This window comes from Marmota flaviventris, chromosome 4 (genome assembly GCF_047511675.1).
Source record: "Marmota flaviventris isolate mMarFla1 chromosome 4, mMarFla1.hap1, whole genome shotgun sequence".
Lineage (NCBI taxonomy): Eukaryota > Metazoa > Chordata > Mammalia > Rodentia > Sciuridae > Marmota > Marmota flaviventris.
The window spans coordinates 142,399,858-142,427,762 of record NC_092501.1 but is presented as its reverse complement, the minus strand read 5'-3'; the positions used below and the strand labels follow the sequence as shown (position 1 = coordinate 142,427,762).

Here is a 27,905-nt window from a genome sequence, read left to right as displayed (position 1 = left end):
GTCTGGTTGGTGCCTGATAGTGCTGAAGCTGGAATGACCCTCTTGTGGGCACACAGCCTCCTGAGCAGATGACGGGGCATGACAGGAATTTGTGTTGTGCTCTCAGGGCAAACTCAGGCATCTCCCTTTTCATCTGTCACCATTAGCCTGTCCTCCGTCCCTTCTATTATTGACTTCTCTCAACCTGGCTCTGGACGGAAGAGTTTTGAATATGTTTTGCTATCAAACATGAAGTTAGAAAGTCAAAATTAAATGTTATATCCTCTCCTTCATTTCAGGCTGTCTCCTGGGGTCTGTAACCTCAAGCATCCTTTTAGTCTACGCCTTTAAAAATAGAGCTTGAATTAAATCTTTGCAATTCTTTTTGACTTTCTGATCTCTTTTCTCAGTCTCTGGTGGCATCTGGCCTCCCCCACTGACAGTCTCTTCTAATTAGGGCCTGACGTTTACCTTCTGTCCCTGCAACAATGACTGAGTTGGAGGTAGGTGAGTGAGAACCAATGACAGGAGAGCAATGGAAACACACAGACTGGGCTGCACCAGGTTTAAATGGACACACACCAGTCCATGTCTAGCCAGGCCTCTTTGTTTTATGAGTTCCGGTTTTGTTTCTGTTTGTTTTATTTTGTTTTGTTTTTTTGTACTGGGGATTAAACCTGGGGCACTTAACCACTGAGCCACATCCACAGCAGTGCTCCCACCCCCTGTTAAAAAAAAAAAAAATGTTGAGACAGGATCTTGCTAAGTTGCTTAGGGCCTCACTAAGTTGCTGAGGGTGTCCTTGAACTTGCAATCCTCCTGCTTCAGCCTCGTGAGCTGCTGGGATGACACTAGTGCCTGCGTCACCATGCCTGGCTTCTTTTATGGTTTCCTGATCACCCCTTCCAAACCTCTGTGAACCTCAGCATATCCCCAGGGCTTCTGCTCTTTGGTCTTTCTTCTGTTGCTTCTATTCCCCGCCCCCCCCCCCCCCCCCCCCGCCCCGAATCTTACTCTTTAGCCAAACCAGGCTCCTTGGTGCTTGCCTAACTGTGGGCCTTTCCTGGCTGTCCCTTCTATGTAACAGTTTTTCCCTGGCTTGGCAGATCCAAATCTCGCCCACCTGTCAAGACTCACCTTTGTGTCTTCAGTAGTACCTTCCCCTGGGCCCGTGGCCTGAGCTTTCATTGTTCTTTATTGGTAGTTAAAGTCTGTGTCACTTTTTCCTGGTCATTGCAGTTTGTGTTTCTGTCTTGCCCCTTCACTGGACCAGAGAGTCTGTGTGCTCGTCGGTGTATTCCCCGTGGATGGGCATAAAACAATAATAACTACATCAGCCAGCATCTGCTGAACGCTGACTGTGTCTTTCCTGAATTTCTGCAAGTTGATACATTCCCATTAAATGTGAACTTCTCAGGATTAGAGAAAATGTCCCTCATCTCTTTGTTTCTGAGGCTGAGCACAATGCCTGACACATCATTGGTGACCCATCAATGTTTCGGTGGATAATATAAGGATTTATATAAGCACCGAAACTTATGTGAGGATTTATTAAGCCTAAACCGTTTTAAAAAAATTTCCCTCTCACTCTTGGTGTATTAGTTTTATATCGTGGTGACCAAAATACCTGACAAAAACAACTTAGGCCAACCACGGGTGTGCACACCTGTAGTCCCAGCAGCTCAGAAGGCTGAGGCAGGAGGATTGCAAACTCAAAGCCAGCCTCAGTCACTTAGTGAGGTCCTTGGTAACTTAGCAAGACCCTGTCTCAAAATAAAATATAAAAAGGGCTGGGGATGTGGCTCAGTGGGTAAGCACCCCTGAGTTCAATCCCCAGTACTGAAAAAATAAAAAATAAATAAAGGAGGAAAAGTTTATTCGGGATTCAAAGGTTCAGAGGTCTCTCCATTGTTCTGGACCCAAGGAGAGGCAGCGCATCATGGCCCAAGGGTCCAGTAGAGAATTGCTGCTCACCTCAGGTGGGGTCAGGAAACAGAGAGAAAGAAAGGAAAGAGACCACAGAGAAGATGAACCCTTCCAGGATGCACGCCCCCCACCTCCTCCAGCCCCATCCCACCTGCCTACAGTTAACCACCCAATCGGTTCATTCAAACTAGGATGGTCTAGTACCCAGGACTTGGTACCCAGGGCACACCAAGCCAGCGCCACAAGCTTCTTTCTACAGGGAGCACCTGCTCATATTTAAGGTGCTCTCACAATCCAATTATTTTGCCTCTGAGAATTCTGACATTTACACAGGAGCTTTTGGGGAACACCTCGTATCCAAACCATAACAATTTGACTTTATAATTTTCTTTTGTAAAAGTAAAAGGTCCAGAATTTAAGACTTTACCTTTTTTTTTTTTTTTTTTGCTATAGAATCTCAACTTTTCTTGATGGAATATTTCATCTTGAAAAAGAAATAGCTTTGCTGAAATAGCAAGATAGCCTGTTTACTTTAGCTCTTTAATGTGAGAAGACATATACATCTAGGTTAAAATATGCAGAAGGTAGGAAGTAAAACATTCAGTTGATACTTTAATAATTAAACTAAATTTTGTCACTAAGCAGTAAATGCTGATAAATCAATGAAATATGCATCAATTAGCTAATCATGCAACCAGAACATTATACAACTTGATTGCCTGGGATATTTTTTTTAAGTCAGTGAAGAGAGTAGTTTAATCATTATAATATGGATAAATATTCAAAATCAGTAAAACGTGTTTCTCAGAATGCTCCCATATTATTAATAACTGGATCCCCCCACCCCAATATCTTTCCCCTGTCTTAAAAAACCTCATTTTTGTCTGGTTAGTTTTTCCTCGTGGCATTATTTTTTCTTTCTAAAATTCAGGCTCAGTAACTGACATTCCCAATAAATGAACAAGTAAAAAGAGCATTGAATATGGATCAGGAACCCTGAGTGCTCATCCTGACTTCAGTCATAGTTAGGATTTTCCTTGTAAGGAGGCTGGGTAAGCTCTGCTCATTACTCTGTGGTATCCTATGAATATATAATATATCCTCCTCCCTCCTAGTGCCCAAAAGTCTGTGAGAGACTACTCTTTCTTTAGCACAGACTTTTCTGATCTGAATTTGCATGTGCCTTCCTCTCTCTGTGGTTGTCTTAGTGTGCTTTGTGCTGCTGTAACAAAATGCCATAGACTAGATAAAGAACAGTTGTTTATCTCCTGGAGACTGGGAAGCTTGAGATCAAGTGGTGAGATTTTTCTGTTTGTATGATCAGGGCTGCATCCTCCAGAACATAAGAATGCTGTATCCTCACATGGCAGAAGGTAGAAGGGTAAGCAGACCATAGCTTCATGAAGCTCTTTCATAAGGGTCTTAATCCCATCCATGAGGGAAGAGGCCTCATGGCCCAATCATCTGAAGGGCTTTACCTGTACACAATCACTTTGCCAACATCTGGATTTTGAGGGTACACATTCAAATGATAGCAGTAATGTTGGATCAGAGTGGGTCAAAGTCACACCTAATTTGATAGAGAAGATAAGAAAGATGAAGGGACCCAGGGATGGATAGAATATCACTCTTTCTCCTATGAGCTTGATTAGTATCCTGTAATGAATGGGATGTGTAGTGAGTTTGAGTAATTTTTTTTTATTCCTTATATAAGAATATACCATCAGGAGACAGAACAACTTTGGGACAAGATGGTTTTCGAAATTAAGGTATAATTCAAACACCATAAAAATTTCCCTTTTAAAGTGTACAGTTCTTCTTCTTCTTTTTTTTTTTTTTTAGGGTTATGTGAGGTAATCCCTATTAATTCCCAAACATATTCATCACCTTAGAAAGAAACCCCACCCCCTTAGCAGTTACTTCCCATCCTACTTCCCCATAGCCCCTGGCAACCACTACTCTACTTTTATATTACCTCTTCTGGACATTTCATACAATTGGAATTATACACTCTGTGACCTTTGTGCCTGGCTTCTTTCATTTGTCCCAATGCTTTCAAGGCTCATGCGTGTTGTAGCATGGGTCAGTACTTCCTTCCTTCTTAGTACTGAATCACATTCCATTGTGTCGATAGACCACGTTCTGTTCATCCATTCAGCCGTTGGTGGACATTTGAGTTGTTTCTACTTTTGGACTATTATGATTATGAATATTTGTGTACAAGTTTTTGTGGGATGTGTGTTTTCAGTTTTCCTGGGCCTAAACCTAGGTGTCAAACTGCTGAGTTATACACTGACTCTGTTTAACATATTGAGGATCTGCCAGATTGTTTTCCAAAGCAGTTGCACCATTTTACCATCCCACATCAGTGAAGGAAGTTTCTGGCTTTTCCCTCTCCCCACCAGTATTTCTTGTTGCCTGTATTTTTTCTTACAGCTATCCTAATGGGCTTAAAGTGATATCTCATTGTGATTTGGACTTACATTTCCCTAATGCCTAATGGGCACCTTATTGGCCATTTATATAACTTATTTGGAGAATTCTCTATTTAAAACCTATGATCATTTTTAAATTGTGATATATGTCTTTTCAGTTTTGCATTTATAAAATTTATTTATATATTTTGGACACTAGACCTTTATCACATATATAATTTGAAAATATTTTCTCCAATTCTGTGGGTTGTCTTTTCATTTTATTAATAATCCTCTGAAGCACTAAAGTTTTTTTAATTATTTTAATGAAATCTAGTTGATCTATTTTGTTAAGTTAAATGTGCTTTTGATATCCTTCTAAGAAAGCATTGATTAATCCAAGGTCATTAAAATTTACTTCTATTTTTTTCTAAAAGTCTTTGTCTTTTTGCCATGATACTTAAGTCTTTGATTATTTTATTTTGTTTTTAAGATTTATTTATTTATTTATGCATGATGGGGATCAAACCTAGAACCTTGGACATCCTAAGCAGGAATTCTCCACAAAGCTATATTAATCAACAGCTTACTTTGATATATTTTAAATTCATTTTTGCTTATGGTGTGAGGTAGATATTCAAGCCCATGAGATTTTGATAAACTTGCTATTCCTTGCAAATTCTTATGCTGTAATGAAGGAGAACTTGTCTACCAAATGGTAAGTTGATGATATAATTTGGACATCTACAAAAGACGGCACAGCAAGGACACCAGAGGCTATAGTCCTTTAGTTACTGTGGCCAGGGAATACCTTTACATTTTGGGGTGATAGTGTAAGAAATGTGGGGAGTATTGTTTGTATGGACAAACAAGGGAATAAGAAGAATGACCTGCCAACTAACCAGCTCAATAGTTGATAGTATACAGAAATTCCTTTAATGACGTGATTGTTTGTTGAAAAAGTTGTCTTTTCTCCCTACCTCACACTTCCCAGTTACCATTTATTGACTTCTGTTCTCCTTGGTCTCTCATATTTTCACGTTTTCTGACAGAGGTATTGACAGCCCCATTCATAAAAATGCCAGTATTCCTTCAATCTTTATAAGTCTGATCAGCTATGATGGAGTGCTGCCCCTCTTAGAACTGCCTGTTTTGCTGTTTATGTTATGTTCTTAGCCTCATTTTATCTTCATTATCTAACATTGTGCCTAGGGTATAATTAATTTCAGCATTTTGCTGGTCTTAGTTATATCTATGCTTGTACTTCCATTAGTTTGCAGTTGGAGGGGGGAGGCTTAACTGTGTTCATTGAAATTTGACCATTTTTTTTTTCATGGAACTTGACAAGCATATTCTGGAATCTATATGCAGTAATAAAGAGCCAAGGGAAGCCAAGGTAGTTTTAAAGGGGAAAAGATCAAAGCTGGGTCATTTGTTTTGTATCTTACACTAGAGTAAATAAATTCAGAATGGCATTGGCATAGCGATAGACAAATAGATCAATGAAACAAAACAGAGAGCTCAGAAATGGGGCCTAATATGGCAGAGAGGATATGCGTTCATCAAAACATTTCCCTTTTCTCTTGGACACAAACTAAACTACATTTACCAGCTTCTCTTACTGATCTCCTGTAACTGAATCCCAGTCAATGGGCTAAAGGCATAAATGATGTACCTCTCTCAGGTAGGGCCCATAAAATCCTCCTGTGAACAATTTATGTTCCCTCCATCTACCATCTGAATGTTAAGTTCTTTTGAAAACGCCAGAGTAGGGCAAGAATACAATGTGGAAGGAGCTGGGGTCCTAACCTGGAGGACAGCTCCCCAGGACAGCAGACCCATCTGGAGTACCTGTGTTAGGTGATTCATGATCCCAAAATAAACATTGTTTTAAGTTACTGAGACTTCTGAGTTATTTGTTGGCCTACACTAATACATGATGCCTGAATGAAGACTTGGCATACAAGATCTGGCTATAGCAGATATTGCTGAGAAGATGATGGACTATGTACAAGGCAGTTTTCTACCTATGCAGAAACCATCTACAAGTTCAGTCCCTGTGCTATGCCCCATTCCAGGTGGACTAATGATCTAATTGTAAAACATAAATGTTTTAGAAGAATGCATAGGAGAATATCTTTATGGTGTCGGCATAGAGACACACAAAGTACAGCAGAAAAGACTGATAAAAATCAGTAGCACTAAGATGAGAAAATTCTCAATTAAGGCACTGTAAACATGAAAACAAGCCAAAGATAGAAAAAGTATTTGAAATGCATATCCAATAAAAGATTAATATACAGAATATTTGAAGATTTCAGGCAGAAAACCCCAGCAGAAAATGGGCAAAAAATTATTAGTGAGCATCTTAGGGAATAAAAAGCTTACATGTCCAATAACTATATGAAAAAAATCTTAATGCCATTACTGTCAAAGATGTAAAAGCATGTTAACTTGAACAAATTAGTATCATGTTTACCTGACTGCCAGCATTAAAGTCCAGTGATGCTACATTAGTTACCTGTACAAAATGTGAGTCCCACCAAGCAACTTGGAAAGCAGTTTTGAATATCACGGAGAGCTGAACAACTTCCTTTGGTCTAAGCAATTTCACTGGCTGTGGTATTGGTGATGTTTTGTTCTTCTTAATCTCGGTAATCCATTGCGTTGTTATTCTCACCTCTTTCTATGTCTGAAATAGCTCATCACATTTTTAAGATAATCTTGCTCTTCTCTTTAGTCCTTCATCCAAAAGGTATGGTTAGATTTTCCTCAGTCTTTTCCTTTCTTCTCACTTAGAGCAACCTACTTTATATCAATCCTTGAAGACTTTCTAAGTTCCATTGAAAACTGATTTATCAAATAACTATCTGAAGAACTTAAAATTAGGATGCAGTAAACAAACATATAGAGCATACGATACACCAGACACCATTTTCTTGAATTAACTGTTGCATCAACCTTTTTTAAAAAAGTCCCTTGCTTTAGCTCTTTCCATTCTCACAACAGCTCTATGAAGTAGGTTGCTATGATCCCCACTTAGGAATGAAGACGCTGAGGTACAGGGAGGTGGTAGGTAGAGGAGATGTTCACATCCTGGTCAGCTTGCTCCCATGATTTCACCTTGCTGATGTCTGCTGCCCTGTGACCAAGTGGAAGGGTAGATAAATTGCCTGGGAATTTCAGGCTAGAGTCGATTAGTGTTGGCCAGAAATGAGGTGACTGAATTCGCCATATGAACCACTGCCGCTGTCTCGATTCTCCAGCACATTTTTCTGACTCACACAAGCAGTTTGCTTATTTCCAGTTGTTTTCTTCCTCTTAACAAGGAATAGTTTAATGTTGTCAGCATTGTCATGAACTACTTGAAACATTTATAGAATTCACCAACCATTTCCAAATTCAGAATGCTTTTCGTTTACTGAATAATGCAGCTTTAATTTCTGGCCAGCTGAAGCTGGTTTTTGAAGAGTGGATCTGTTTATTGCTGGCTGCGTCCCACAGTGATGGACAAAATAAGAGTTTTTATAGTTCTTTATTGTATTTTAGTTTTGGGTATTTTCAAGTCCTGAGAGCGGAGTACATAGCTTCCCAGAAACACACACTTCCCAGATGAATTCTTCCCAGCCTGGAAAGAAGCCAAATCTCTAAATTGATACGTTCACTGAATGATAAATTGCATATAAGAAAATGAAGCCAGATGCAAGAGGACTTGATCAAAGGACATTTGAACTCTGCAAATGATATGAAATATTTCTCTTTTTAAGAAATTTTAATAAATTGTTAAATAAAAGACTGTGTGAACAGTTTGAGCTTGATTAAGCTTCTCCTACATATTTCAGTGAATAGATTATTCTGGCAGTATGTCAGCAGTGGGCTGGACATCAGATAATCCCACGTGGAATATTTCTAGGGGGTGAGCCCCACCCCCACCTGAAATATCACACAAATCAGATTCTCTGGATTCTGGCACTGGGCTGGTAAGCCTGCATGATAATTGAGACTCATAAGACTTACTATTTTGCAAGTTCAAGGTGTTGCTTTTCCTGATTGGGTTTGAAGCAAACAGGTGCATGCTTCATTTCTGACACCCAGGACAATGCAAATCCTTTCAGTGGGGTTTCAGTGCATTTTTTCAGCTTGCAGAGGTCAAATGCATTTTCTTAGCCACATTTAGAAGCATTGAAATCCTTGCACGGAACTTAAAAGAACTACAGTACATAAGTTCTGTTTTAAGAAGTAGCACATTCTTTATTTTTCCTTTCCGGATATGCTTTTCTTTAGAAACAACACAAATCTCACCAATTTTAAACAGTTCTTCCGAGGGAGAAAAGCAACAATCTCTTACTTTAAATTATCGAATGAAACTCTAGTATGTTATAAACACTAAAGCCATCTTAATATTGCTATCAATTTTGTTCAGGTCCTATCTAAATAGAATGTTCTGACTCTCATTTTAAAATGATAAAAACAAACAATCTTTCACTCCGATGCTGTGTGCTTCTCCCAGCTGTCATTGCTTAATTTTTTTTCATGGTAGATGGTCATGGTCCTATGAATGGACAGGTTTGTTCCAAACAAGCAGTAGCCTCAGTATACTGAGGCTCTCTACATGAAGAGATTAGAGATTAGACCTCATAGCTATACTCAGAGAAATATTTAAAAGATTACGTTTTAACAGGGAATTGATGGTGGCATCATTGATAAGAAATTGCAAGTATATAGACCACAAAAGTTTTGAGAAGATCTAGAAATAAAGTCTGGTCCACAACAACTTTTCATATTTAAATCTGGACCACACATCTCGTGCTAGGTCTTTAGGATTATAATAAGCTTCCTATAGAGGAAGACTATCTCTATACTGAATACCAATCCAGTTATCTATAGATGTCTTCTCCCTTTGAAATAAATGAGGTTGCTGGGAAGGCCAGCTTGGTGAGGCCTCAGCTTTTCAGACAAATAACTTCCATGAGTTTCAAAGGGATTCCTTGGTTTTGTGCTACCATCGTCCACCTTCATCCCACACCTCCTGTTCTAGAGGCAAAATGAGCAGGAATTTGGGGGTCTCTGAACAAACTTCCTGGGTGTATAGGGCAAGTATATATAGTCAATCTCTATCCACGTCAGCAGGTCTAACCAACTATGGATCAAAAGTATTTAGGAAAAAGTCGCATCTGTGCTCAACATGGCCAGGCTTTTTTATCCTTATTCCCTAAACAATGCAACGTAACAATGATATACACAGCATTCACATTTTATTGGAGATGTTAAGTCATTGAGTAATGATTTTTATATGTCAGGATATGTGTAGGTTCTACATAAATGCCACACCATTTTACATAAGGAACTTGAGCATCTCCAGGTTTTGAAATCCCCAGGGGTCCTAGAACCAATCCCCCGCTGATGTCAAGGGACAACTGTCGTTTTATTCTCACTTCTCCTAGGTCACTCACACTTGTTTCAAAAAGGGGATGCTCATCCTTCTGTGAGTCATCCTGTCGATGCTTATCTCCACGTACAATCTCCACGTACACAAGCAACTTCTCTTCAAAGAAGAAAGGTGGCTCTAGGCTTTTGTGGAGCCCCCTTTGGTGTAGGGGATTTAAGCAACAGACATTTAAGCAGTAGCTAAAGGGAGTCCTTTTCTATATCTGTTCCAGAGAAATACTTTTCAAGGACACTCACTTAGAATGAGGTCAAGTTCGACAGCAGATGGCAGGCTTAGGATTGGCTGGCACGTGCCAAAGGCAAGGGGGTCATCCATTTTTCATGAAGTTATAATTAACACACTGTCTGCCTCCCTGCCTCCCACAGGTTCAACCTTTGGGAATGAAGAACAGCCAGCTCTGAAGGCAGCTCTGCCTTCTAAGGACACACCCAAGGGGGCCAGCCGAGTGACCCCTCCGGCATCCTCCAGTGTGACAACACCCCGCAGGAGTTTACTTCCAGCACCGAAGTCTACTTCTGCACCTGCTGGTAAGACTTTCTGTCCTGGAGAGGCTCCGTGGCAGAGTGCCCTTTCTGCTTTCGTGAAAAGGCTTTTGAAAGTCCCTGTGTACATCAGTTATTTAAGTGAGATGACAGATGAGTCTTAAAGGGCATTTAAAATTAATAATAATGCTCTTGTTTTCAAGGTGCTTTCATATGTTCATATGTTGAAATCCTCAACTGCCTCCCGTCTTCCCCCTGTCTAGTAACCCTTTGAATCACAGTCTTGATTTCAGAAAGCAAGAATAAAGCTATTTTAAGCTGACTGGCATTTGGCTCAGGGAAGCGAGCACTCATGAGATCATTAGAAAGGCGGGGGCATAAGTGAGCTCCAGGCTGTGCCTCCAGGATGAGCCCCAAACCTCACTTAGCACTGCTGCCACCTTCTGGCTCCAGGCTCACACCCCCAAAACTGGGCAGGACCCAGGGATTGGCTTCTACTGCAACAGGTTGGATGGAGAGCCACGCTATGCCGGCAACACGGAGCCCTGTGTCCTGCCTCTCCAGTGCCAGGAAGCAAGTGGCCGGACATGGGGAACTCAGTTATGTAAAGATGAGGGAAAGGAAGTTCTGTAGACTCTGCCAAGACCATCCAGGTGTGGCCCCTCCTGTGCTTTCTCCTGCCTTGTCTCACACAGTGCATCTGTCACCAGCAGGGACATCTGAGCATATTGTCAGCTTTCCATCATCTGGGCTATAGGAGACATGTTATCAGGAAGGCAGAGTGTGTGTTGAGCCCCGATCCACTGTAGATGGTTCACTCTGGTATTTTCTTCTCCAAATTTTTCTTCTGTGAATATAATCATATATATTTATGTGAATATAATCATACATATTTATCATATGTATATATATATACACATACACACACACATATCGACACACATATGTATTTTATGAGCTTTTAAAAATGTGATGGCATTACAGATTGAGCATCCCTTGTCTGAAATCCTGTGTGCTTCAAAATCTGAAACTTTATGAACACTGATAAAATTCCACAAGTAGAACATTCCCACCTGTCTTCATGTGATGGGTTGCAGACAAAACAAGGGTGAAAAAACAAACAAACGAAAGAAAAAAAAAACCTCAGGCATGCTAACAATGTTGTATAAAATTACCTTCAGGCTATGAGTATGAGGTATGTATGAAACACGAATTAATTTCATATTTAGACTTGAGTCACATTCCCAAGATATTATCTGTATGCAAATATTCCAAAATCTTTTTTAAAATAAAATCTGAAACACTTCTGGTTCCAAATATTTTGAATAAGGGACACTCAACCTATATACCCATTTTTCTACATGTTGCATTTCTTACTCAATATATCATAGAAATACCTTCAAATTAATGATATAGCTATTCATTTCAATGGCTGCCGGGTGGGGATATAGCATGATTTATTCAACTATTCCCTGCTAAATGGGCACTCTCTTTGTTGTGGGTGTTTGCCTTGATGATCAGTGCTGCAGTAAGTAACCTTCAAAGGCGAGCATTCTTTGCATGAGATCAATTCCCAGGAATGAACTCGCTTTGTTTAAAGCACCCATAGGTATCTCTAGATTCCTTTGCAAAGAGGCCGCAATGTTTGTTTCCACTCCAATCTCTCCACTTGGGATTGGTGCTTTAGTTAGCTTTTCATCATTGTAACCAAAGAACAATTTAGAGGAGGGAAAGTTGATTTGGGACACACAGTTTCAGAGGTCTCAGTCTAGAGCCAACTGTATTGTTCTGGACCCAAGATGAGGTAACACATCATAAGGGAAGAGCCCCAAGAAGGAGAGCTGCTCACCTCATGGCAGGGTCAGGAAGCAGAGAGAGGGGGAAGAAGGAAGGGGACACAGGGAAGAGTCACCTTTCCAGGGAACATCCCAGTGATCCACTTCCTCTAGCCATACCTCACCTGCCTACAGTTACCAACCAGTTAGATAAGGTTATAGTTCTCACAAACCAATCATTAATGTATCATGCAAGATTTTAGGGGACACTTCATATCTAAACCATAACACTGCATCCCTGGCTCTCAAAGTCTGTACCCCTCTCACAATGCAAAATGTGTTTAGTCCCTCTCCATGAGTCCCATAGTCTTCACAGTTCCAGCCTTGCCCAAAAGTCCAAGCCCAAAGTCTCTTCTGAGAGACAATAAAAACTCTTGACCTTGAACCCCTTGAAAACCAAAAACAAGTTACACATATCCAATATACAGTGACACAAAAATTCCCATTCCAAATGGGAGAAATAGGGGCATAGAAAGAAGGGATGGGGCCGAGGAAAGACCTAAACCCAGTCAGGCAAACAGGTCCCTTAATTCCTTGTAAGCGTCTAGGACACTTGGCTGTGAGGTGTTATTTCCAAAGGGCTTTGACAGCCCACCCCTTTGGCCTTGCTGGTTGCAGAGCGAAGGGACTCTCTTTTAGTCTGAGTCTCTATGCAGCCAGCAGCTTCTCTCAGCAAATAGTCCATGGTCCACATTAGTAGCATCTCTTAATTACTGGTGTCTCCATTCCAGCTTCGGCTTTACCTTTGCAACTTCACAAATCACCCTCCTGGGGGCAGCCTAAAAGGACTCCACCTACCTACACTTTGGCTGACTTCCCAGGCCTCCCTTTGAAATCTCAGTGGAAGCTTCCATGATCCCTTAACTTGAGCATCCCGCATTCCTGCAGAACCAACATCATGTGAATGATGACAAGGTTTGCTGCCAGCTCACACAATGCCTGGGCCCCTGGGAATCATGTCTGTAGTTTCTTCTGAGTATGTGGCTCAGTATGAACAACTTCCTAGGACCCTCTTTGCAAGAAGGGCTCCCCCACAATCTCTTCTCAAAATAATTTTTCCTTCTACATCCTGGAACCTGAAGTAGGTATGGTCCTGCAAATTCCTTAAAAAGGTGCCCTTGAGTTGGCTTTCCAATTGTCTCTGTACAAAGTACTTAGCATCTCTTTAGGAACTATAATCTCTTTAAACACACCTTCTGTGGCCCCAGCTTTACATCCACTCTTCTGGCCAAATTGCAAATTGTAAAATCCTTTTATCTCTATCTCTTGCTCCTAATTCTCACATGAAACCTGGCTAAAAGCTGCCAACAACATCCATGCCACTGAGTGAATGTGGTGCTGCCTTGAAATTTCCTCCCCCAGATTAATTAGTCCATCATTTTAAAATTAAGATTCATACAAAGTCTCCAAACATAGGAAAAATGTAGTCCAGTTTATTTGCCAGAAGATAATACAAGTAATCTCTAATTCAGTTCCCAACAGAGTTCTCATTTTCTTCTGAAACCTCATGAGCACAGTCTATATTCCTAGAAGCATTCTGATCTTCTGAGCTCCCACCAAAGTCACCCACCAAGCCCCACTTACAAAAATCTGCATCTCTATAATCTTTTCAAAATTCTTCCTGCAAACAAACTCCAAAGGCTTCTGAGTCCCATGGTGAGATTAGTCACAGCAAGGACCCTCCTCCTCAGTAAACCAACTTCTGTTTTAGTTAGATTTTCATCACTGTGTCCAAAATACCTAGCAAGAACAACTAAAGGAGGGAAAGTTTATTTGGGGCTCATGGTTTTAGAGGTCTCAGTCCACAGGTGGCCAACTCCATTGCTCAGAGCCCAAGGTGAGGCAGCACATCATGGGGGAAGGGCCCAGGGGAGGAAAGCTGCTCATCTCATGGCAGGGTCAGGAAGCAGAGGGGTCAGGGAAGGAACCACAGGGAAGATGCACCCTTCCAGTGCACACCAGTGACCCACCTCCTCCAGCCTCTCCCCACTGCCTGTAGTTACTACCCATTTAATCCATTCAAACTAAGATGAACTAAGATTGTGAGATTATAGCTCTCACAATCCAATCATTTTACCTCTAAACATTGTGTATTAACACAAGAGCTTTGGGAGGACACCTCATATCCAATTGGTATTATCCCTGTCTAAAATTTTCATCTCCTTGATGGGTCTAAAGTATCATCTCAATATTATTTAAAAGTGTTATCACTAGACTAGCTTAAAACCCTGCTTTATGCTGCAGTAATATTTCATAATTTCCTTTGGAAAGATCTAAGTTGTTGAGTTTTTTCTTCCTTGGGGAAGGTAACTTTTTGGAGCAGTGACCATGTCTCTTTGGTTAAACAGTTTCCCCCTTGCCTGCCACCAGGGACTGATTCATAGTAGGTACTTAACATCTGCTTGTTAATGGTTGAATGAATCAACAATTGAATGAATGAATGAATGTCACCTGGCATTTCAATCTTTCAATTCCAGATTCTCAATAGTTTGGCCTTGCTTTAACTAGAAAATAATTACATAAGCCCATGGTCAGTTAAAGTACAGTTGTGGAATCAACCCTGTAGACCAATGTTTCTCAAACTTTAATGCATCAGTCATCTGTAGGATTAAAAAAAAAATTACTGGGGACTATCCCCAGAATTTCTTAGGTTCAGTTTGGGATCAGATAAATTTACATTCTAACAAATTTCCAGGTGATGTTGCTGTTCCTGGTGGTCTGGGGACTCATACTCTGTGAACTACGATTATAGAAAAACAGACTAGGAATTCGAAGGGGCAGTTTTTAGAAAAAAAAAATGCAAATGGATCTTAAGCATATGAAAGGATGATCGACCCTACTCATAATAAGAAAAAATGTAAAATGAAACTACAATGGACTACACAATATTATACTTGAACACAAAATACAGAAGTTTGACCACATACTGCATTTGTGAGGCTTCCTGGAAACAGGCATTCTCATACATGTCTGGTGGGAATTTAACATGGTACAACTCTTATGAAGAGGAAGTTGGCAGTAGCTAACAAAATCCCATGTACATTTATTCTTTGACTTAGTAGTCCCTGTCCTAGGACTCTCTCCCAAAGGTAGAGGGGCAAAGATGCAGTGCACAAAGTGATTCAGGGCAGCACTGTTTAGAATAGCAAAAGACTCAAGTACCCATGACTGGGGAGGTGGATAAGTTGTGATCCGTCCCCAGGGTGCAGTACTTGCAGCTGTTAGGTGGATGGGAAAATAGCTCCATTTACCTCCCCAAAGTGATTTCCAGGACATACCATTAGGGGATAAATGTAAAGTGGAGGAAAGTGTGCATGGTAGGCTACCTTTTATCTAACAATTGGGACATTTTATGTTATCTATGCACCTATTATAAGGGTAAAACTATGTAAAAAAAAGTTGCAATTTTTTAAAACTTATTACCCATAGGGGAAAAGAAAGATGAGGAGGAGGGAAGAGGGTTAGAGGCTAATAATAATCTTTGAATCAACCTTATTTTATAGATCTGACTTTGAAACCACATAATGTTTTACGTAATTATATATTCACATTGAACTTTAAAAGATGATATCTAAAATAACAAAAATGACATTAAACAGATGAAAGTAATATGTACCCTATTGGTGAGATGACTACACTAAGAAGAACTATCCAAGTAACTTTAAAATCCAGTAATTTGATGTTCATCTCCAGTAGTACCTACCCTGGGTTCAGAAAGTATTGCAACAAAAATCCTAAACTGTTTTAAGTTATTATAATATTGGTGGTAGTGTCAGTATTGTGGTTCTGCATCTGCTGGTATTCTGAATTTCTGTATCATGGAATAAATATGATACAAGTATTATGGGATGAGATATGAACTCATCTGAAATTTATCTTTTAAAAAAAATCTCAATTCTGACCACTGGAAAGTTATAAACAATGACTGAACCACAGGTAGGGAGCACCCCTAGTACACAAATTGTCATCTCTAAATTCATTTCCCATTCATGGGACACAGGGGTCCTTGAAGAAATGACTAGTTCCAGGCTTAGGACAGGAAATGTTGTTGTTCTATCTTTATTGATTCAGTGACCAGATAACTGAGTATAATGCTGGCAGGTAGAATGTTCTGGAGATAGAGAGATAAATGAGACATGATTCCTGTCTCCCAAAGTTGGTGGTGGAGAAGCACAAAGACACAATTGCTTAAAACATTGTAGATATGTGTTGTAGTGAGCTATTATATTGCCTAACATGTGGAGGGCCTGTTAAGGATGGCTAACAGCTTCCTCACTCAGACAACTGGATGGTGATGCTGCCCTTAATTACCAGACTGAAAGCAAAAGGACACGTTTAGAGAAACGCTGGTAAATCTGATTTTGGATGAGATGAAACTGTCCAGAAAGAACAGGAAGTAGGCAGCCTGCAGCTCTAAGGAAGTTGGAGATCTAGATCTGGAACTTCTAGGCCATTCTACTCACTCGCGCTGGGAGCTGAAGCAATGGCTTTTTATGTGAATTTGCCTAGGAAAGAACAAAGGAAGGGCGGATCTGAAGGCAGTTACCTCGGGATCGCCAAAATGGGAGAACCAGGCAGACAAAGCCCTCCTGCAGGAAGAAGAGCTTTCAGAGGACCAAATGCAAACCAGGAGTGGAGGCCCATTATTGATGAATGGGAAAGGTGAAGGAAGGAAAACAGGGGGGGCGGGGTGGGGGGATTACTTAAAGGGAAAGCACAGATACAGATGAAGGCAGTCCCGGGATTTAGAAGGTGTGGCACTTAGCTTTGTGTTTAGAAGAACCAAGGAGGAGGGGGCCAAGGTGAAGAAGGGGAGCCAGGCCTGTTAGGTATGGGGGAGGGGCGAGGAGGAGACTGGGGGTCCCAGCATGGAGCTGGGTGAGGGGCTGGTGCAGGAAAGGACCTGCACTTCTTCTCTTTGTCCACCCCACAAGGCTCCACTTGACTTTGGAGGTGGGTCTGAAGGAGTTTTGACACCTTGTTTTCTGACCCTGCGTTCCCTGCCGGTTGGGAAGTGAAGACAACAGAACACCAGTGCACCCCCCAGGGGCCCAGCCAAACCAAGGAGTAGCATCTATTATTATCACAGCCTCTGCTTTTTAAGAGGACAGGCTCAGAGATTGCAGCAAAGCCAAGTCCTCTCTTCCTTCTAAGGGTTGCGGTGTGTCAGCACTGCTAGACTGACTTGCATGTGATAAAATAAATCCAGTTGTTACCAGTCTTTCACAAAACTGGAAAAAAAAAAAAAAAAAGGTTTTCCTGTGTTTCTACAGCAAATTGAAAGACCTTTTCTTTTCCAACCATATGGTTGTAAAAGATGTTGTCACTGGAGCCCAGGGGCTTGCTGGAGCTCCAGTAATTAAAGCACATGATATGAACTTTTTAATTTTTATAGGCAGGAGATCAAACATCCTTTCCCAGGGCAGGTCAAGTGTGGACTGGAGGCAGGGTGGTCAGTGTGCGGCACTCCCCCTGGAGCCTGGGTGGGCCCCCCCGGCTCCACCCATCCTAGCCATTGGACCTGCCGTAAACTCTTCAAATTTCTCAATTGGTTTAAAAACAAAAAGGGGGAATAGTAGCACACACTTCATGGGATTAATATTTTGAAAATTAATAGAAATGAAAAGACATAAAACATGGCATATATTTAATAAGTGCTCTCTGAGTCTTACGTAGTCTGAGAGGGCTAATTAGAATGTGAAGAAATTTTAGGGGTCATGGGTTCTTTCCAGTCTCTGAGAGGCAGAAGAAGGCCTTTTTTGAAAACTACTAGGTATTCACTGAAATTGGTCTTCCTTTCCTTGTTTTGCCTACACTTTGTCCTAACCATGAATAATCTGCCCTTTCCCCCTGAACTAACTTCCTTCCTCAAAAACACGCATTCACTAGTGCAGAGTAAACCCATATTGCAATCCATAATGCATGCATGGTCCCAAATGCTTTCAATTAAAATGGTCTGCACATTTCCAAAGCTAGGAGAGGGGAAAAAGTGAAAATCCCAAAAGCCCTTTCTCTAAGTGATTATTATTGCTGCTTTTTGTCCATAAGTCCTTTATATTTACCTACTTCTTTAAAAGGTACCTAAAGCCAGGCACGGTGGTGCACACCTGTAATCCCAGCGGCTCAGGAGGCTGAGATAGGAGGACTGAGAGTTCAAAGCCAGCCTCAGCAAAAGCTTGGCGCTAAGCAACTCAGTGAGATTCTGTCTCTAAATAAAATACAAAATTGGGCTGAGGATGTGGCTCAGTGGTCAAGTGCCCCTGAGTTCAATCCCCAGTACCAAAAAAAGATAGCTAAATTTCCTGTTTTGTGTTCCCTTCATGTTGGGAGTTCTCTGAAAACAGGCAGCATCATAGTGACTTTTTCTTGTAGGTCCCTGTTAGGAACATGCCTTATCCCTCGTATCTGACCTGGCTATGGTCTGAATGTTTGTGTTCCACAAAAACTCATTATGTTGAAACCTAATCTCCAAGGTGTGGTATTAAGAGGGGAGGACTTTGGAATGTGTTTAGGTCATGAGGGCAGAGCCTTCATCAATGATGTTAGTGCCCTTAAGAAACTGGCCTAAGGGAGCTTCTTCACCTCTTGCCTTGTGGAAACACATAGAAGGGCTGTCTGTGAGGCCCTCACTGGACACTGAACCTGTTGGCACCTTTTCTTAGACTTCTCAGCCTCCAGAATTGTGAGAAATAAATTTTGTTTATAAATTACCCAGTCTCAGGTGTTTTGTTATAGTAGCCCAAATAGGCCAATACCGGCCCCCCTCTCCCTATACAACCCCATTGCTCCTTCTTGTTGACATTTATCTTTTCTTTAGGTCTTAGCCTAATTTTCTTTCTCAAGGGACCTCCCCCTTTCATAGCTCTTCTCACTGGTATAATTGTCTAAGGATTTCTGTGTCTGAAATCTCTCTGCCCCTGATCCTTACAGTATGCCTGTCTTTCTTCTCCCCCAAACTCAGCACCAACAGGGTGCTCAGCACAGAGCAGGCTCTCAGCAAATACCTGTTGAATGAATAGAAGTCACAGTTCCCCTAAAGGCTTGGGAAGCACAGATCACAATGTGTGCTCAGAAAATACTTGTGAGTTGCCACAGGTGGTTGCATAATGAAGCATCAAGACCACCCAGTTACCTAGGGCAAGTGAGAGACGTGCCTTTTACCTTTTTTGCTAGTACAGGCTCTAGCAGATACCCCTAGAACACACCTGCTCTGAGCCTCTGGGGACTACCGCAGGGAGATTGGCTTCTCACGCACCACTGATTGCAAATTAGAAGGCCCCTAGGTACCCACAGCTGGCAGCTGCCTCTTTCCTCCTCTGGGGTCTGCACTGAGGGAGTGGAGCATAGCAGAGTGTGTGAATTTACTCAGAAATTTAACTTCAGTGTTCCACAGGCTCTGCCTTTGATTTCCACAAGGCATAAAACTTTTTATACATTAATCTATCGTTGACTTGAACGGGGAGGAGCTAGGTACTTTAGAATAAGGATTATAACACCCCAGATGCCCTAGGCAGAGGACCCCACTCCAGCCACTGTGTCAGCACCTGGCTGTGGCCCCTGTGAACGCTGCAGCTGGTTCACAGACTCCTTGGCTTCAGTCCCACCAACCTTGTGAGGTTCCAGGGCTGCCTGTGTTGTCTTTTCTCCAACACAGGAGACCGAGATGCACCAGGAGATTTTGTTTTGATGCACAGGTGGGGTGAGGAAGGGGACACAGACATCACCTAAAAAAACAGAGAACATGGAATTATCAGAGCAGGATGTGGGGTGGGAAAAGCAAAGTAGAAAGCTCATTTGAAAATTATCTCCAGAAATGATTGTTTTGGTTTCAGTTCTTATGAGAAATTTTAAATTAACAGACATGATATTGAGGTATTGAAAACTATTTTTTCTGCTTTTGTTAAACATCGGTTACACTTTGAGAAGTGTCTTCTGATTTTCTATATAAATATTTTTAAAAACTTGCCCAGTGTGGTGGTGCATGCCTGTAATCCCAGGGGCATGGGAGGCTGAGGCAGGAGGATTGTGAGTTCAAAGCCAGCCTCAGCAACTTAGTGAGGTCCTAAGCAACTTAGCAAGATCCTGTCTCTAAATAAAATATAAAAAGGGAGTGGGGACATGGCCCAGTGGTTAAGGACACCTGGGTTCAATCCCCAGTACTCCCCGCCCCGAAAAAAAAAAGAAAGAAAACTTACTTTTTTAATTAAATTTTTAAGGACTTTCAAACTGCTAAAATACTTAAACTGAGAACATTTTAACATACATACATACATACATACATACATACATACATACATACATAAAATGAGTTCAAGTTATTCTTTTCTAAGTCTAATGCAACTCTAAGACCTCTTTGCATTTCAAGATCATTGTTGTTGAAAAGTAAATTTTATTACAGAATTTTAGTGTTTTATGTATTCCAAGGGTTTGAAATTCTAATTTAAATTAAATCTAGTTTCATGGTACTTCGTTCTGCCATCAGGCAAACTAAACAGCAGACGTTAGGCATGCAGATTACAGTTAAACCCCAAATAATTGGATTTCTTGGGTCTGAGAAGTATTTCAGGTATTTTAATTACTTAGATAACACACCGTTTTGTTGTTTTAACCCCTAGTTGGAAGCATTTCTATTTTTTCCCTTTTGTTTTCGTTTTCATCTTTTGTAGTGCAGGGGATGGAAGCCAGGGCCTTGCACAAGCTAGGCAAGTGTTCTACCACTGAGCTTCACACCCAGCCCCGGAAACATTTCTAACCTGTGATTCTTTGCTTGCATCCCTTGGCGATTCCAAGTTAATGATGCTGAGCTCCAGTGTCTCAGTGTCATCTGCTCAATGACTGCCATCCATTATTGGAGATTCAACATGTACCAGCAACAGGACAGACCCAGGCTGTTTCCTTTAACCTAGATTTCTAATGTGAGTTTTTTGCAGGTTTTTTTTTTTCCTAGTTCACTCATTCAGCAAACATCTGCTTGCTTCTGCTTGCTTTAAGGCACAGGCATCTAAGGATAATTAGAACAACCCTTGCCCTTGAGGGACTCACAATAAGGTAAATGGATTGGTAACCTAATAATTAGAGTGAGAGTTAGAGGCCTATAATCCTATTATCTGGATTCCAGTTCATTCTAGAAGACCAAAAATTCATAGTAAGATGGGATAAGAAAAGAATGAACTGAGAATGCTTAAACTTAATAGGTTTTATTGATGACTTACTTAATCATTTTTTATTTATTATTTCTTAATTCACATTGTAATTTATTTGTCATTTGCTCACTTTCTGATTTCAGGAAAGATCCAGGGTAGTTTACAGACAAGGGCCTAGAATAACAGGCACGGGGCTAAACATGCAAATTTAAAAAAAGAGAAAAGTGTGATAAAACTAAGTTCAGCGTTTCCTGACTGCAAGGGCAAAATAAGAGACATAGTCAGGAGGAAAGTGCCTATATTTCATCAAAAGAGAAAAACTTATTTCCTAGCACAAATTTTTAAGATCTTCATTTTTGGAATTTTAAAGAATTACATTGAACAACATAACTGACCATGAATTAAATGTTTCTGATAATAATTAGAAAATAGTTTAAAATTTTGGAATAGAGAGCCCCTTTTAAGCAAGACAGAAAACATTTTTAAAATGACAGAATTTTAACTTACATAAAAATTAAAAGTTTCTACTATTAAAGTCATCTAGCATTGAAAAGAATGCTAAGCTGGGCTGGGGTTGTGGCTCAATGATAGAGTGCTTGTCTCATATGTGTGAGGCACTGAGTTCAATCCTTAGCATCACATAAATATAAATAAATAAATTAATTAATTAAATAAAGGTATTGTGTTCATCTACAACTAAAACATATTTTTAAAAAAGAATGATAAATTGAGAGATGTGGCTGCATTACTGTAGTGTGCTGATTTTAAGTCCTTTGAGTATAAACCAAGGAGTGACATAGCTGGGTCAAATGGTGGTTCCATTCCTAGTTTTCTGAGCAATCTCCATACTGCTTTCCATAGTGGTTGTACCAATTTGCAGTCCCACCAGCAATGTATAAGTGTGCCTTTTCCCCCACATTCTCGCCAACATTTATTGTTGCCTGTATTCTTGATGATTGCCATTCTGACAGGAGTGAGATGAAATCTTAGTGTAGTTTTGATTTGCATTTCTCTAATTGCTAGAGATGTTGAACACTTTTTCATATATTTGTGGATCAATTGTATTTCTTCTTCTGGGAAGTGAGAACTCTCACTTTTGAACTATGTTCTTCTATCTTGACAGAATTTTTCCAAACATGTTTTCATTTTTGTGATAAAATACATAAAAGCAACTGAATAAAAAATAGGATAGTGATTTTTTTCTGAGAAAAAAATCACAAAGAATACAGAAAAATGATACAATTAACAAAAATCTAAAAATCTCTGAGTCCATTAAATAGCCACAGTGTGTATTGACATATTTCCTTCCAGTCTTTTCTCTATATGCATGTGGATTTTTCATACTTAATTTGGTGCTTTGTATATAGCTCTGTATCCTTTTTTTATACTTAACATTATAACCAAGAATTTTCCAATATCATGATAAGTATGGAAAAATGTTATTATTATGTTATAATAAGTTTATATTGATTAACCATAATTTATAGGATTGTTGACCTACAGAACTGTCTATGTCTTCAGTATTTTAATTGTTCTCAATGTTTTACTATCCTGGAGCATTTATTTTGCAAAAACATATTTTGGGGGAGTTCATCAAGACTACCCTCAGCTTTGATGACTTCCCTAGAAGAGTTCATAGGACTCAGAAGTCGTTGTCTTTATTATTATGGCAGCAAAAGAATCTAGAGTAACATCAGTAAAGGGGAAAAGCTCGTGGGGCAAGATTCAAATGAAAGCAGGTGCAAGTTTCCAAAAGTCTCCCACAGTGGACTGCACAGCTGTGCTTCAACAATGACCTGTAACAGCATGAATAAAGTCTTGCCATTGAGAGGTGTTCATCCAAGCCTGTTTGTCTAGGGTTGTATTACAGACCAGTCACCCAGACATGCAGCACCTATTCCGTGTATGAACTATGTAGGCAAATTGCTACAGCATTGGCTCAGGTTTGATCAGTCAGAATATTCTAAGAGCTCAGCTCCCGGGAACTGACCAATGGCCAGTCATGAAACGGGCCTTTTGGGGAGCATGCAGGCTTTGAATAATACAGGCCTGCTGGTTTATCCCTTCCCCACAAACATACTGATGTACAAGTTTCCCTGTATGTTCCCAGGCTAAATTTCTAAAAGAGGAAATACCAAGTTACATTGACATGAGGCTTTAAAAATAGTAAATATTTTGACCATGGCTATTTCTTATAGCAAAAGTCAAATCAGTGATACGATAGTAAATAATAGTTGTGTGAAAAGATTTATTATGGAAGCTAGACTAATATAATCTAGAAGTCTCCCTGTTATGAAATCTGACTTATAAGCCAGAGATTAGAGAACTTACAGAAGTAAATGGTCAACATGTGAGTACAACTGACCCTCTAAAGTGATAATTTTCTCAGTTCAATTTATGATGGTAAATTTGTCTAAACTGTGATATTATGTGTTGATAACTGAAATAATGTTATAAAATGCATAAAATAACATCATTTTGTTAAGTCGTTTTTTTCTCTTTTTTTAAATTTATTTACTAGAAATTTTCTTTGTACCATGCAATATGCTTAGGGGTTTATATCCTCTACCTGATTTGATCCTAGAGGAAACTGAGGTTTAGAGAAATTAAGTAACTCCCCCCAAATCATGCAACTTCTCTGTGGCAGAGAAAAATCAACCTAGGTCTGTCTGACTTTAAAACTTACAGACCTAACCTCTGTGCTCTGCTGCTTGATATCCTTAGATGGAGACCAGTTAATAAATGAATCTTAGTTATTTAGTTCTGCTGCTTAGTTATGTCACATATGTTTTCCCAGATCGTGTGCAACAACTCTGTGATCCTTCCATACCCCTCTTTCCCAGGGTTTCAGATGCAGGATGAGAACTAATGCATTGTATTATACATGTTTGCAGGTGGAAATATGATCCACTCTTTGTGTGTGGGGGCTGGGATACTGAGGATTGAACCCAGGGGTGCTTTCCTACTGAGCTAATTTCCCACCCCTTTTTAATTTTTTTATTCTGAGACAGGATTTCTCTAGGTTGCTAGGGCCTTGTTAAGTTGCTGGGGCTGGCCTTGAATTTGTGATCCTCCTGCCTCAGTCTCCAGTTTCTCTGGGATTACAGTTGTGTGCCACTGTACCCAGTTTGACCCACTCCCTTAATGTCTTCTATAAGTCAATGATCATTACCTCATTGACATCAACATGATGTCAAACGGAGGTGTAGTGGGTTTAGTGCTAATGATAATACACACACACACACACACACACACACACACACCAACTGCCCTATCCATAGCTGTGGAAATGGGGGGTTTACAAGCCTTTCAAATACTTAGCGGGTCTTTCAGTGATTTCGAACTTCCGTTATTCACATGTCAAATATAAAATCTCTGCAGTGCATTCATTGATCCATACAATTGTACACAAATAATTGGGCTTTACCCCTTGACTCCTCTAACTGGTTTATACTATTGTAGCAAGTAAGGAAATATTTTCAGTTGAAAATATTGATCTGGAGATAGATTACTTCCTGGACAATAGGTCCTTTGATTCTATTATGTTAGCATGAAAATAGAACTCCTTTATTCAGTCCAGGGTATGGAAGGACTTCCCCTGGTCTTATAGAGAAGGAACAGCTGGTGTCTTATTACTTGGATTCCTCCTACCTAATGAAAAAAAAAGAGATCTGCAGCAATCATGAGGCTGCTAATCTGTGGACTACAGAAACTCTACTTGGATCATGAAGATTAATTTTTCTTCTTTAAAGACAGGTTGTTATCTCCAGTTAAATTCTACAAATTTAAGTATTACAAGGCACACTATAATTTTCAAAATGTAAGTAGCTTGTCACCATTATCAAGCTGTTCTGGAGCTGCCCGTGAAAGTTCTCCCCACCCTCTCCTCCACGCTACTCACAAATGACCTCCCCTATCTGAGCATACTTTTAATGAAGAAACCGAGAAAGATTTTTCTGGAAAGAAAAATATTCAGATTTAGAAAAAGACAGGGCAAGCAAAAGGGTCACTTGACTGCTATTGGAATCTTGATTGGAGATGATGAGGGGGTTGCTCTTATTATAATCGAAGTTGCTTTAACATACATAGCTCCGAGAGCAGGTTATTTTCTGATAATGAAAGAATAATGGCGTCTTACCCCCATGGAAGTTCCTTTTGACTCAGAAGTTTTCAGAAGCATCCCAGGAGTGAGACCAGGAGGAGGCAAGTTCAAAACAATTAGGTTGCCCTGGGCTCTTCGTGAGATGGTGTTATTGCTTGCTGTTGACTATTCTCCCTGAGGCTGGGTCTGAATTGCTATGGTATCCTGGACTTATTTGTCATTGCAAAGCCAACAGGGAAACTACCGATCAGTTTGGGGATAGAGGAGGTTGGAGGAAAACAAAGGTGTTTAAAAAAGAATCTTTGTAGGAGAAAAATGAGGGCAATAAATATGAGACCCATCCCTTTGCATGAGGACGGAGATATGAAGATGAGATGGGGATGATGTATGCAGTGTCTGGTGAGCGAAGCTGTCCACTTTATCATTAAGAGAGCATCTGAGGGGGCATGCAGGACGGCCCATTTGCTGTCCTGTCTGGCCACTCTAAGGAAGGCCAGGAGGCGCTGTGGATCAGAAGCCAAAGACCCTCTGACATCTCAGGGAGTGAGGATAGCTGCAGGTTTGGATTTGTCCATCCATCCATCCATTCATTCATTCAACAATTATGTATTGAACACCTTCTTTGAGTTGAGCATCATGCTAAATATCTGAGGGGATGGCAAAGCATGAGATGGACACAGTCCTTGTCCCAGTGGAGCTGATGGAACGTCAGGAACGAGAAACATAAATTCGTGCTTACACACCTGATTATTTTATTGAAGTCATGCTAAATGCTGTGAAGTCATGCATACAATGAGATCTGATCAGAGTGCACAAAGCCCACAGGTGGAAACCTCAAGTTTCGATAGAAGCTGCCAGACAGTGATGGTGGGGAACAGCATTCTATGCATGTGAATGCCAAGAATTCCCTCTTTGTAAAGTTAGAGGCTTTCCAAGCTTTCCCCTTCAAATCTTGGACTAGGCCTGCTAACAATTAAATATGTGATAATTTGTATATATGTACTGTCTCGTTCTTCGTCCAATTCTTATGAGGGAGCATGAAAGCTACAAAATGGTCAAAAGACAGAGAGCAGGAAAAATAATTACGCAGAAATTTCACAGCAGCTTCATCAGTCTCTAATTTTACTAGTAGGTCCTGTAAAATTCAATGAGATCGTTTGATGATTTTAGGGTCCTCAAATTTAAAACCCTGATAACCTTATCCTCTATTACCAGGTTAGTGGCCCAGCACGCAACTTAGTTGTAATAATTGAAATGCCCCAGAAAGATCCAAGTAAGAGAAAAGGTTATGCCTTTCCAATACTTTTATTGATACACCAGCAAGAATAACGTTTTAGATCATTTGAGAAGCATATAGGACATACCCAGACTGCATAGTGCCATATAAGTCTGTAACTTGCCTTGATATTAAACCACCTTCAGGCTGCTGTGAAACCTTTTATTTTGTAGAGACTCTTCAAAAGTAGGGCAGTAAGCTCCTAACTCTTATTTAAGAGGTTCTACATGTATTCTATCTGAAAGGTTATACACCTGGTATGTTGCCCAGTCTCTTTGTCATCCTGAGGAGCTGTGGGAGCTAGTCCAGCAGTAATTAATGCAAACGGTCTTTTGGAGCTGTGTTTTCCATTGTGATTTCTGACACTTGTATGTTTCAGAAATCTGCCTACTGAGTTGTAAATGCATTGTTATGGAAATTACCCCACAGTGCTGGCCCTATCTCTTAGTATGATGAACCTGCAACTTTTAATTACCTGTCATTGTCTTAAAGCCTTGCATTTCTTTTTAGACTTATATGTTCTTCTTCCTGTATTGCATTGATGAAATACCGAATATTGGCAATAGTATTTGAAATACTTGGAGGTCTAGAAAAGCATGCTACTATAATAAAAAGGAGACAAATTCCAGTTACCCATCTTATAAGAGAACTTGGAAAGAAAAACATATTTCCCAGGTATTGCATTGCCTTCACATTGTTCATCTTTAATCCGTCCATCAGTCATCAGCCTTCAGTTGGACTAAGAACCACATTGGACCCCACACTTTGCTAATCAATCATCCAACCAGCCTGCTGATATGAGTAGAAAGTCTTCAAATTCAGCCTCTGAACATCTGGTGGAGGTCTTTTATCTTTCTAAATGAACATCTGGTCCTGTTACTACCTTGCTTAGGATCCTTTGGTGTCTCTCCATTGCCTTCAGGTACAAATCCAAACCCTGAGCGTGCTTGCCTCTCACCCACCACTTGCCTTCTCTCCTGCCATGGCACCTCCTTGAACCTGCGGTTCCTTCAATAAGCCAAGTTATGGTATGCCTCTGTGCCATCCTTGCTCACTCTATTCCTTTAGTCCCTCTTAAGCCTTTCTCCTTCTTTTCTATTCCCAACCACTACCCCACCCTCTGATGCCCATTCAAGATGACCACATAATGGCTGCATAGCCATGATGATTCCTTTGCTAGCCAAGCACGTGGCCATCTTGAGGACCACCATCATCCTGAGCATGGTCCCTATAGTTCATAACACTATAACATGTAAGGTCTGCTGTAAGGGCTGCCTTACCCTCTTCTTAAATGTAATA

General features: G+C 40.4%; 1 protein-coding gene across 3 annotated transcripts in view; it reads left to right on the top strand.

Moving 5' to 3' along the window:
* The window catches only part of Mtus2 (microtubule associated scaffold protein 2), a 381,665-nt gene that overhangs the window by 185,037 nt on the left and 168,723 nt on the right, over positions 1-27,905 (top strand). For all 3 annotated transcript variants that reach the window (XM_027928898.2, XM_027928897.2, XM_027928896.2), the window contains one exon: positions 10,134-10,295. In XM_027928898.2, the coding sequence (XP_027784699.2) occupies positions 10,134-10,295 (162 nt within the window). The remainder of the gene's footprint in view (positions 1-10,133; positions 10,296-27,905) is intronic.